The 12,723-nt window shown below is 40.0% G+C and overlaps 2 protein-coding genes across 5 annotated transcripts in view; one reads left to right on the top strand and one right to left on the bottom strand.

Annotated features, from left to right (window-relative positions):
• Positions 1–6,793: 6,793 nt before the first annotated feature.
• RAG2 (recombination activating 2) lies at positions 6,794–9,250 on the bottom strand. Its single transcript, XM_010407246.4, has one exon. The coding sequence runs from the start codon at positions 9,062–9,064 to the stop codon at positions 7,457–7,459; it is 1,608 nt and encodes a 535-aa protein (XP_010405548.2). The 5' UTR covers positions 9,065–9,250; the 3' UTR covers positions 6,794–7,456.
• An 84-nt stretch (positions 9,251–9,334) lies between these two features.
• Positions 9,335–12,723, top strand: part of IFTAP (intraflagellar transport associated protein) — a 41,294-nt gene continuing 37,905 nt past the window's right edge. The window contains exon 1 of one of the 4 annotated variants that reach the window (XM_039553029.1): positions 9,335–9,515. In XM_039553029.1, coding sequence (XP_039408963.1) covers positions 9,361–9,515 — 155 coding nt within the window. In that variant the 5' untranslated portion in view covers positions 9,335–9,360. Of the gene's footprint in view, positions 9,516–9,922; positions 11,852–12,723 lie in introns of those variants that run through there. The other 3 variants (XM_039553030.1, XM_039553031.1, XM_019285462.3) reach the window with 3 other exon arrangements.

Here is a 12,723-nt window from a genome sequence, read left to right as displayed (position 1 = left end):
CTGAAGTTTTTTAAAGTTATTTTTATCATAGCCTGTTTACTCTGAAATGCAAACTTGTGCTCCTAAATCAGGAGTTACAGTGCCTTGTGGTTATCTCATTATATAAAATACATACAAGCTCTGCTGTGTAGCTTGTTATTTCATGAACATTTTAGACTTCTACGGTAACTTCAGTATATAGTACCATTTGCATTAGTACAGTTTTATTGAATGAGTTCCTGGCCTCACTGAAGTCACCAGTAAATCCTCATTAGTACTGACTGGTAGGTGCACAGTTTCACCAAGTGACTTTAGTCACAGCAGTCCCATTTCTCAGGAGGTGGTTATTACCTTGATCAGATACATGCCAGTAGGATATTTCCCTGACCGCTGCTGTATCTGAAACCAAACTTTTTCACACCTGGGATATACCACATGCACAGCCTAATTTTCAAAATCTGTAAAAGAAGGATAATATTTATTAACCTCAAAGATAGTTGCTTACATGACTAGTTAAAAAGCAATAAACTCTCTTGAAATTTCTGCATACTATATTTTTCACTATTACAGCAGTGTTTAGTTGGTATTTGTCTTTCTGAAGTGATATTTAGTATATTCATAATTCATAAAATTATGACTTTAATTCACTGACATATTCATAAAACATACTCAGGTACCTGAGATGCCTCCAAATCATCCAGCCTTTCAGATTTGCATCTGTGGCTAAGAGTAATGTTTCTGAAACAAGATTAAATGCAGAAACAATCAAAGCACAGATCTAAAAGAATCCACTTTTTTTTTTTTTCATTTTGATGTGGCAGAAGTTGGTTTCTGAGTGTAAGTGAACAATGAATTTAAAAAAATTAACGGTTTGAGGTTTGTTTTGTAGTATCTTGTTCATGTTGTTTATTATATTCCTAAGGGTCTGGCATTTACCATTTATGGACAATTAAAAAATAGAGTTAAGTGCTAGTATTTAGTACAAATATTAATGTTATTCTAATTATGGCTTTCTTTTGGTTTCTATTAATTAAGTCACTATTTAAAAAATAGTCTGTAATTTAGGATTTTGGTTTAACATGATTTCTTTAAATATAATTTAACACAATGTCAAAATCTGCAGTTGGAAATAATGTCCTTTTTTCTAAGCAGTCACAAGGACTACAGCATCTTTTCTATGGTATATCATATATACCTGCACTTACTGAGTGTTCATTTCTAGAATAATTTTTTTAAAATTTCTTTGAAAATAAGTATTTTCTATATAGCATAAAAACTAGTTTTACATAAGTATCATTCTTTACCAATAAATGTAGACCTCAAATAGAGCTGTTTTCCAGGGAGTAAGAATAGCAGGTATAAAGAACACTCTCTAGGAGTTACAGTTTTACAGATATAGTTTTCATAGTTGGTAGCATATATTTCATTATACAAATAGTTGCACACTTTTATTTTTTCTGTGTATGTATATTTGGGATAGGTGTTTTACCTTATGTTGTAACCTTGACTTTGCTTGAATAAATTAGGGTTTTTTTAACAATTAACTCATCTTACAGTGATTTTCACTCCATTTAAATGGTATATATAGTTTTCATTGCTTTTTGCACAGGAATGGATTTCCACTCCAAATAATCCAAAGTCATCCATAGCAATGCATATGTGTCATGGAGTGAGGGACCAGACTTTGTTAATTTTGCACATGTACTTTCAGTGACTCTAGCTGAAACACTGTCAGATTCCAAATTCAATTTAACATACTGCCAATATAACAGCAACTGATTTGTCTCACTGTCTTCGTAAGGGCTGAGTAAGTTATCCTTGTGCATATGATTTCTTAAGACAAGCCTTATATCCTGGGGTAACTCATCAAAGTGAACAAAACCTGAGTGGGAACAGAGAAATGCAGTGGCACGTGGCAGTATTCTTTTGTGAAATATTTTAAGCCATAAAGACGCATTTCACACACTACCAGCTCTGGGCAGGATAGCTGACACAGAGAAATACTACAGTTTTTTTCCTTTTCTGTTTTTTCAGACTTGAATCTGGTTTAATCTTCCATTTCCCCATTGCTGACATCTTCTGTAAATCAGTTGAGAATTTTGAGCTCATTAGAACAAACAACACTGAAGGGGTAGGTACCTGCAAGTGAAGCATTTGTAAACAGAGCTGAAATAACAATGCTGCACACACAGAGCCATGCACTGGAAGGCAAACAAATTCTGACTGCAGACAGGTGCATCATTTGCTTATGCAGCCTATTGTTAAGCCTTCTGACTTTGAAGAGGCTTTAGAAATACAGAAACACATCTATTCATGGTACTCTTTCAAACCTTCACATTCTCTTTTTTACATTAATTATTGGTACAAATGCTTCAGTAATTCACAGTAAATAATTACCACCTTGTTCTGAAATGGTATTGACTGTAGTTTTTATACAATCATATTATGTATTTTGTTTTGTTTTGTTTTATTCAAGGGCTTTGTATTGTGAATTGCCATGTTATAAACAATGTGAACTATGTTAGAAGCCATGATTCTGTTATCACATTTTTTTTTTCCTCACAGGAATAATTCTATTGTCTTTAGACAAATCAGCTCTGACTTGTAGTCAGGTAGTTCAGAAACAAACTCTAGATACTTACAGGATCCTAATTTCTAACTACACTGTGTTATTTGCTTTGTTTCACTGCATGGCTTCATAATTTTACTTTTTCTTACTGTGTTACAGTTCCTTATTTCATTAAACCAGTTTAAAATAAAGGTCTTATAAATATTTAAGTTTCTGTGTTTTTATTTCTTACCGTTTTTAAACGATGCACATAATTTCCTGGTGGCAGTCTTAGTTTCATTCAAATTATAGATGCTTTTCCCAGTTAGACTATTCTAATACCCAGAGGCAGCTGAGATTCCAGACCTGTCCTGGAAGTCACTAAATTAACACAAATGAAGATTACTCTCTGAATCTCCGCAGTCCTTTCAGCACCCCTCCTCACAGGCAACTGTTTGACAGAACACTAAAGTGATATAAAACCAGTTTTAGTTAGTCTGTAAATGTCTTTTGGTTCATTTAAAAATACCATCCCAGATTTTATGTAAAATCAGCCTTGCACTGCTATCACCATGCCAATACATTGTATCTTTACTGGTTTCTGTGCATCCTTTGCATCAAAGTTTGGCTCCTCACTAGAGGTTGAGCTGTAATGATTGGTTCCAATCTACCTTTCAGTCCACTATTTGTAGCTTAGCTTTATTCTACTCCAGAAGAATCTTTCTTTCTTCCCTACAATAATATCTACACGTTAAAAGATTTATGTAAACCAACTGGTTTGAGTGGAACTAATGACGAGCAAATTAAGCTACCTGGTTTCTTGTGTAATAAGATAACCAGACATCTAATATCTGGACTTTATATCACCAACTTATCTTTTTCATATGACCTCAAGTAAAAAAAAATGTTGACCTCAAGTAAAAAAAATGTTGGATGGAAAAAAACAAAGCCCATATAAAAGCAAAAAACTAAGCCTCAGAGAGTTTTCTGGTAATTTAGGATGATTTAATTCCTTTACTCCTAAATCTGTAACAAGTGACTGTATTTTACTTTCCATGTACTCCTATGGGTTAAGATGAAGAATAATGAGGCCTGTCACTGCTCGTCTTCCGAGTACTGTTTTAGGGGACTGAACATGGTGTAATTGTCAAGCAGTTGACCAGCTGCAACTCCTAAGTGTTTCCTTAAGTGTTTAAAGAGCTATTCTACCTTTTGCATCAAGCTTAATATGGCCCATGATACAAAAAGACACATTAGAGAGGATTTAATTAACAACTTTTCCAGCAGCATCAGGAGAGAGGTCCAGAGGTGCATTTTTAATGCTCTGCCTCTGGAGATGGGCATTCTGAGTAAGTGGACAAGGAAATACACAGTAGCTACCACCTCCACAAAGGAGGTCCTGCACATCTGTGGTTTGGCCAGTGCCCTGTTCTTCCTGTATATGCTTATGTACTGAGAAACTGGAGAGTTTATAGGGTTATCGTCTTGCTTTTTTTCAAAGTAAAAATGGGCTTCAGTGACACAGTTTTTGAAGAAGAGTAACTTTCCCAAAAGTTAGTCTTGTTTGAAAAGGAATAGGGTAGAAAATCAAATATGGAGGGAGATACAGCCACCAATCATGAAAAAAAGTAAGCCAATCCTTCTGTCTTTATAGAATACATAGGTTCCAGGAGTAAATAACAAATTCCTTTTCAATCTGAATTCAATATTTTCCTTCTGCTTTGGGCTCCCAGTTGCGTTATTTCCACTCCTTTCAATGGTCTATTGGTGCAATGAGTCACTCTGAGCTATAACACATGCTTTAGTGCTACCAGTAAAGTTTGTGCTGTGCCTTTCCTGTAAATTAATCAAGTACTTCAAGGCCCAAGAACCTTTCAATAGCAGTAAAATCTGTATATTATTTTCATAGAGGCTGATAATAGCAGTACCGTGTTACTAAAATGTCTGGGAACCACGATGCTGCTTATTGAGATTACAAAACACATAGGTCAGTTGGATGCAGACACAATAGAGATTTACTTCTGAACTCAAATCTACTTCATTTTATCTGTTAATTCTAGCCTGCCTTAGGAAGAAACATCTTGTATTGATTAGCTGGTTTTAAAGACAATGAATGTGTTTAAAGTACATGACTCAGGAAATTAGGTACTTTCTGTAGTCTTGAATGCTATGTCAAATGTCTTCTTTCCAGGCTGAAGTTTGTATATCTCTTTATGTTCAAGTCCTTTCAAATGTTTTCTATTTTACTTACCATTTCTTTTTCCCGCAGTAGCTGCAGTCTCTGAGCTGTGATTTAATGCTGCTTGTTCAGCCTTTCACTGTGAAGCTGGGACATGGCTTAACCAAGCAATTTTCACCTCCTACTCAAATAAACCATACATTTTAAAAAAGCACAGCTCAAATACACAGTACACTAATGTTATGGGCCCAATGAGGTATAACATAAAGTCTGACCATGAATTGCTTTTTTCATAGTCACACTATTAAAGTAAAGAACAACAGCTCAGGTAAGAACTGGAAGGGGTCACAATGTGTGCTTGTGCTTGCCTCTTGCTGAGCATCTGTTCTCACCTCCCAGGGGCTCAGGGAGTCACTGCAGCTGCAGCAGTCAGTTCTGGAAATTCAGAGTTGCTTCCAACATGGTGCAACCAGACCACCAGTGCCACAAGGCTTTATCTCAGGCTGAATGTCCCTTCTGCTAGGCCACTGTCAAGCTTTCCCTTTGCAAAATGTTTCCATCCTTTTTTTTGTCTGCAGTAGCAGACAAATTTGTCATGCAGTGTGCTGTCCAAGGAACTTGAGATAATGACAGTAACTGAGAGAGGTAACGGGCAAAAACTCAGACTGGGTGTTGCCAGGGAATTCAAAAATTGTAGGGAGCCCAGTAATTGTGGGGAGTCCTTTGTTGTTGTAAAATGGAAACAGGGTGGAGATTTTTTGTGTGAGTATATTGTCCCTTTTTGTTGGTGTTGTGATGATGTGGCTTTAATGTTGGTGTGAATTGTTTTTGTTTATGTAAATAAGTGCATGATGAAGATATATTTTAATGACAATTCAGATCCCTAAGATCTATGACTAACCCACAAAAGAAGACACTGACCATTGAATTTCATCAGCTTGCAGGGACTTTACATGAGCATGGTATTAACTTACTCCTTGGAAAAACATATAGCACTATATACATAAAGTAGCATGACAGAGCTTACATAAAGTAACAGGAAAAAGGAAATGGGAAGCTGGCATTGAAATCTATGAATTTATACCCATATCAGGCTGTAGAGAGGGGAATCAGGGTGATACACTTCCCATTTAGAAGCTCAATCCAAACTTTAAGCTCCCTCAGCACATGAAAAGGTTGTAAATGGAAACTTTGTATGGCTGCCCTTTACTTTTCTTTGCTGTTGACTTGGGGTGGTAAGGTTTTAAGGGGAGTAGCGTGCAGACACGTCTGTGTTGACAGGAATACTGTACTCCACACACTGCTTTGTAAAGGAGTGGCTGCTTAGGGTCTGCACACAGTGATCAAATAGCTGATAGCTGCTCCTGTTTTTCTTTTTTTTATTCAGGCATCCAGCATGAGAGTTGGACTATGAATACTGAGCTGTTATTGTTGGCTCACAAATGTTGAGCTGCTGGTATTGATTTTCTGAAAAGATGTCTGGAGCAGTAATACAAATAAAAAATAAAGTCAAGAATGATGAGGCTTTATAAATAGCCAATAAAAGAATCCACAAAAAACTTAGTAAACTCTTGGGCTATTCAACCTTGACAATGTCCTTTTCAATTTGAATCCAATCTTCTCCTCATGTTTTGAGCAGCCAACTGCATTTGTTTCTACCCTCACAATGCTCCACTGGCTCAATGAATCACTCTGAGCTACAGTTTGCACTTCTAAGCTCTCACACTCTACACAGTCACCCTGGGAAAGCAGAGAAAGAAATGGGTAGTGGAGGACCTGCAGTAAATGATAAAAGTCCTGTTCATCAGAAGGAATTTCTTCTGAAGTCAATGGGAGTTCACAGCATGGGGTGGCTGTGAAGCTAGACCCCTTATCAGGCTTCATATGGACCTCCAAAGCATACATGCTGTCCTTTTGTAAACTTTAGGATTTACAGTGTTTGATTTACCCATGAATACATGAAAAAATGCAGTCATTTTTATTACAAACTTTATTACCTTACTGAATTTTTTAAAATACAAACACAAAGCAGTTGATGATCACAGTAGTTTAAAAAAAGCAGTTTAATTTTTGCTGTAAGATGATATTCCACAAAGGTAGCCAAAACTGACATATAATCATTCCATAACTTTCAAAATAAAAAATTAATTATCCAGAATTAAATGCTCCATATGTAAGCTTTCCATAACGGAAGTCCCTGAAGAAAACTGACCTTCAGTGTCTGAATATTTCATTATTTCTGACACAAGGGACTTTTTTTTGTGTAAAAGCAGAATAATTAGTCTCATTTTATTTCATTACACCAACATAAAACTGGAGTAATGCAGCTATAAATTAGGTCAAATATTTCTAGAACTACTGACTAAGATAAAAAATTAAAATGGGCAATATAATGTTCTTTATGGACAGATGGTAACAGCACTGACTACATGGGATAATGTCTTATCCTAACAGCAGTTCCATTAAACTTACTGGGGAGTAAGTTATAGCATAAAATACAGCACACAGTTTACCAATATCTGGCTGTGTGTTTGCACAGTGCCCTCTAGGATGGGTTCCCTGTCTGGATATTACAAAAATACACATAAGGGACGGAATAAATTAATGTGCTTTGAAATGTAACAAAAACATTGAGATAACTGGAATAAGAAGACCTCTTTGAGCTCCGAGAGCCCACTTTCCTTCAACCATTGCTGCCTTTGCCTGGGATTCCATTTTCTCCCAGGTGAATACAAATCAGCACTGTAAATCTATTCAAACAATCTCCGAAGAAAGGACTTCTTCGCTGATGTTGATAACTTCATGGCTTTCTTTTTGCGCAATGGTTTCATGGGTTGCTTTTTCAGGCACACCACCTTTTGGGGAGTCTGTAGCCCTTTATTAAGGTCAACGTGGTTGTTGCAGAAGTACTTGACATTTGCTTCTGAGAGACGGAGAAGCATGGTCTCTGAGAGATCCATACACTGCGCGTGGACCCAGTGGCCAGCCCCACTGGAACACAGGATCATTGCGGGCTTGTTGAGTTCTGTCGAATAGAAAGGGACCCAGGTGTTAATGTCAATATTGCAACTGGCACAGCAGGTGATCCAGTAGCCCGTTTCTGATTCATCTTCTTCATCATCTTCATTGTAAGTGTCAGCATCGTCAACGTCAAAGCTATTGGCTTCAGCGCTAAAACAAAACTCCTCCGAGTCTTCAAATGGAGTGGAGTCTCCAGGGTCTTCACTTGATGTCTGACTGCAAATTTGGGTTATTGATTCTTCTTCCTTGTCCTCTTCTGCTCCTTTGCATCTCAAAATGTAAAAGTAGTTTGCATCTGGGCTTAATTGTTTGTTGGCCCCTGGAACGCCCAGCAAAATAGATCCTTTACCCATATCACAGCCAAACCACGTTCTGCAGTGTTTAATATCTGGTGTCCACTCTGGGCTCACACTTTCAACAATCTCTACCTTACTATCTTCCAGAACTATGGTGTTACACACCAACCGTTTCTGGTTGTCAGAATGGTAGCCACCGACAAGGACAAATTCAGTATCACTTATCTGCGTCACTATAGCACTTGACACAGATACCCCCCCTGGCAGGATGCTGCAGGTCACAGCTGGGCTGCCCAGGGGCAGATCAATTTTTACCTTGTACAAGTTGGGGGACCTGGTGTTATTTTGAAGTGAGTGGCCACCCAAGATGTAGATTGTATCATCTCTGGCAATTGAAACATGGAAAGAAAGTCCATCCTGAAGCTCTGGAAGGATGTATGATGTGCAACATCCAAACTCAAAATCAATGAGAAACACAGATGGCAAGCAGTCAACTACACTGTTCCATTTTTCAGTGGTTCTTTGTGCAAGAGGAGTATATGACCTCCCTCCAAACAGAACACTCATGCTTTTACCCCGGCTATGAACTACATTAATTGTATGCCCATATCTAGCTTCAGGGACATCTCCACCCAGGTCTTTCTCAATGCATTGGAATGTCATTTTCTTGCTAGTTTTGCTTACGAGACTCATAAAGTAAATCTTATCAGAGAGGTCATTGTTAGGTGTTTTACCACCATGGATGATATACTGGTACTCATCAGCCTTTGCATCGCTTCTGAGCATGCAAAGAGCGGGATAGCGGAGAGGGGGAAGGTAACACGAGTCTTTAGAGAAGAAGGCGGGTTTCATTTTCAGCTCATTCTGCTTTATATCGAGGAGGAAAACACCAGTGGGGCAGGATCTCTTTGGCCATCCTTTCTGACCAAAAAAGAAAACATGCCCATCAAAATTCAGGAGAGAGAAGCCCGGCTGAAGCAAGGATGAGTTACTGACGGTGGATACCATCTGCAGCGACATTTTGTCTGTTGAGTGTGCCATACTGTGGCTGATAAAATAAAAAACAAAACAAAACAAACAGATCAAACATGCATTAGATCCTATCACAATTATTTAACAGAACTTGAATAAATCGTATGTAAGTCGCCCTGCAGTTCGCACTCTGAGACCCAAAAAGACACGCTCGTCTGTGACTCGAGAGATGAATCAAGCATGAGGTTTGCACCGGTCCCGCGGTGTTTTGGGGACTTTGTGCACACTACGGGCTGTCGGCACATGCAGCCCACACACCGTGCGGCCGCAGCTCTGCGCCGGGGCGGCTTCCCGGGCCGGCTCCTATGGGAACGCGGCCCCGCGGGCTGCTGGGGCCGGTAGTTCCTGCTGGGCTGCCCGGCTCGGCCCGGCACGGCCGCCGCTTGGCTCGTCCCGGCCGCCGCTTGGCTCGTCCCGGCCGCGGGGAATCGGGACCGGCGGGCTCAGAGAGCCGGCGGCGGTGAGTGCGGCCGCGGGGCCGGCGCCGGTCTGCTGCCGGCGGGGTTCGGCCCGGGGCGGCCGGGGAGGAGGGAGCAGCGCCGGGGATGCCACAAGCCGGGATTTCCTGCCCGTTTGTCGCCTCGAGGCGGCCGGGAATGCCGGGCTGGAGCCTCCCGGACGCCGCAGGCCCGGGGCCCCTCGGGTGCGGGAGGCGCATCCGCCCTCGGCGCCCCTCGTCCCGCGGCGGCGGCTGAAGGCTCCCGCCCATCCGCGCCCGGCCGGGAACGCGCCCGAGGGCACCGCAGTCGGTGCGCTGGAGGGCGGGCGTGCGCTCAGACTTCAGGTTGCACGTTTTGTTTACAGGGTAAACGTCAGGATGTGTTGACTGCATTTAGAAGCAGGCGGTGCCCGCTGTCTCTCCAGCCGTGCAGGGCTGCCTGGAGAGGCACAGGCCGCGGGTTCCAGGGCGAATCTCACGCTTGCGCTGAGCAGCCTGCTCGGGATCGGGGGCTTGCGAGTCCCGCTGCTGCGGGTCTTCAGTGTACTCGAATTGTCTTTCATCTCTGCTCTTTGCTCATGCTTTCATGAGTAGGTTTCAAGGGGTATCTTTTACTTTTATAAACCTGTTTGTTTGAAGACCGAAAGGAGTTTATGTAATCAGCCTGGATATTGAATGTGAAAGAGCTTTGGAGAGCACAGACAGCAGGGAGGGAAATTAACTGGCTGATTCATTGGCACTGGCCTTTGGTGACAGCAGACTTGTGTCCTTTAGTAAATGTCCGAGGTCTCTGTCCCAGCCTTTGCCAAACCCCCAGAATTTAAAAGTATGAACTGAATATTAGGAAAAAACCCACTAAATCCTACATTTTAAAATGTAATTACTTTTTTTGAAGTCTTTAGGATTCATGTTTTCCTTGTTCCTGCTTGTCATTTTGCTGTAACAACAAAAACAAGATGCACAGAGTTTCTTTTTTAAGGGAGGATTGGGTATCTTCTAGTTATGTGACATCAAAACCTGGGGGAATCTGAACAACATCGTGTACAGGAAGAGTCGCTGTAAAAACAGGGGAACTGATGACACTGACTACATCAATTGCCTTGTACCATATTGCTGCACTGCCTGCCCTCAAACTGGAGTGCAAACTGGTGTGCTAATACAGGGATCTGCCATGGAATGTTTTTCGAAGGTGAGATGTTTTCAGGCCAGAGTGCACCGACAGAGTAGGCATAGCCATTACTGAGTCTGTTTGAAAAACAATCCATGGAATGGCTGTCTTAAATTGTGGAGTCATCCAAAGATCATGGTTGGGTTCTGTTCACTGTGTTGCCTAATACCTTTGCCCTGAAGGTGGTAGTTTTTTCTACATTTAGATTTCTTTTCAGAAGTACTGCACTGTAGGTGAAATTCAGTTATAAGTTAATTAAATTAGTGAACCCTTTTCTAAGCATGTCAGTATACACAGCAGGTTTTGTCCTTATTATGCATGAAGAAAGACTCAGGAAATTATTTACCTTCAGGTGATATGCTAAACAGGAATCTGCTGCTTGTTTCTTATAAGCATTCAAAAATGGCATCATCAGAGGAGCTTGCACTAAGTTGGGTTTACTGGATTAGATGTCATTTGTCTCTTCTTTCATATTGTCTGGTTACTTAGCTTCTTTGGTTTTACAGGATCTTTAGAAAAGTACAATGTCTTCCATACTGAAGATGCCATGAGAAAATTTCTGTTCTATATGAGAAAATTAAAGTTCATTGTTTTGTTCCACTAGTGTTCTACATTTGACTGCTGGTTTATATTTGAAGTCTAATGAGAGTATTAAAAGTGGCAAACAATTTAATTAATATATTGGTATGCATCTTATATTTTTACATACTTAAAGAATCTCCAAATATGACAATTATTAGTGTCCACAGTGCCACAAACTGTTTCCCAAATACTGAGCAGTACTCAGTTCTGAGGAGTTTACTGTCTGAAGAGTCTGCAGATACAGAGAAAAATCAGTGAAAATGATTTGATTGATAGACACACAGAATGTACTGGTTAAGCACATTTAGACACACTTCCTTGCCATCTTATAATATTTCTTGAACTTTACATAAGCAAGCAGTTTGGTAAGTATTGGAGGGAATATTTATCTGAGATTTTTGGACAGAAGTAGCTGCTTAGGCACTGACTGGAATTGCTTTGGCTTTCCATTTTTTATTTTATTTAGTATTTTCATGCCAATTACAGTGTGTTAATACAATGTGGTTGCTCTTTGGCTACGCTGACCTCCACCTCTAACCTTCCAATACCACTGATTCCTTTGGGCCATGGCTCATCTAACCCTGAACAGCTTTGGGGAACCCAAAAGGTAAAGATCTAACCTTATAAGCAAAGAGTTTAAAGTATTTTTTTGTGGCTTTATGCTCAAAAACTGTCACTGTGGAGTTGGATTAGCATTTCAGCTAGTGCAGAGGGTAACAGACAAGTGCCTTTGTTGTGGTGCAGCACAAGATACCGGGGAAGAGACACTACAAGGAGTAAAGATGAATAAAAAGAGAGCGGGGGAGTTACATAAACAATTGCCAGTTATGATGACTTGAGTCATGCTTCATCATATTTGGTGTTTCTATAAAAGGTTAAGATGTAAGGATTATACAATTAAATGAGAATCTCAGCATTACCTTTATAAGCCCCCTATTTGGGAAGCAGTAGAGACCTGAGCTTGAAGCTAAGCTAACAGAAAGAAGAAAACTAATATTCTCCTCGTGTTTATTTTGAAATCAAACAGCATTTTGAGCAGGTTTTTTCAGGTAAGAGTTGTTTATATGTCAAGAAGAGATGATAAGGAATTCAGATTTAGATAGCTGCATTGGGAGATGCATGTATTCTATACATGTATAGAAGGATCAAATGAAGAGAGAAGGTGTTTTTTAAAAGCAGTAGCTAATGTAGTTTGACATGTGCTTACTGTGGAAATAGACAGACATAGTTACAATTTTTGGTGGTGTACCATTTCAGAAACCATACTAAGTGTTCACCGAGAAGTACAGGAGGAACATCTTTTAGAGACAAGGGGTAGCACTGAGTGACCTAAACAGCAAGTGACATTACATATACCTTTGGATATTCTTCCTTCTAGCTGCTCCTATGGAAGCAAGTCTCCCATTGGTTTTGTGTCCTAGGTTCTAGTAAATCTAGGTTTTATAAAATGTCACTAGATGACAATGTTAAGGCACTGAG

This window comes from Corvus cornix, chromosome 5 (genome assembly GCF_000738735.6).
Source record: "Corvus cornix cornix isolate S_Up_H32 chromosome 5, ASM73873v5, whole genome shotgun sequence".
Classification (NCBI taxonomy): domain Eukaryota; kingdom Metazoa; phylum Chordata; class Aves; order Passeriformes; family Corvidae; genus Corvus; species Corvus cornix.
The sequence above is the reverse complement of the archived record's forward strand: the minus strand, read 5'-3'. Positions and strand labels throughout refer to the sequence as shown.

What these genes read in the sequence shown, in the direction of transcription:
- RAG2 (XM_010407246.4), bottom strand. Translation starts at nt 9,064, where the DNA reads ATGGCACACTCAACAGACAAAATGTCGCTGCAGATGGTATCCACCGTC.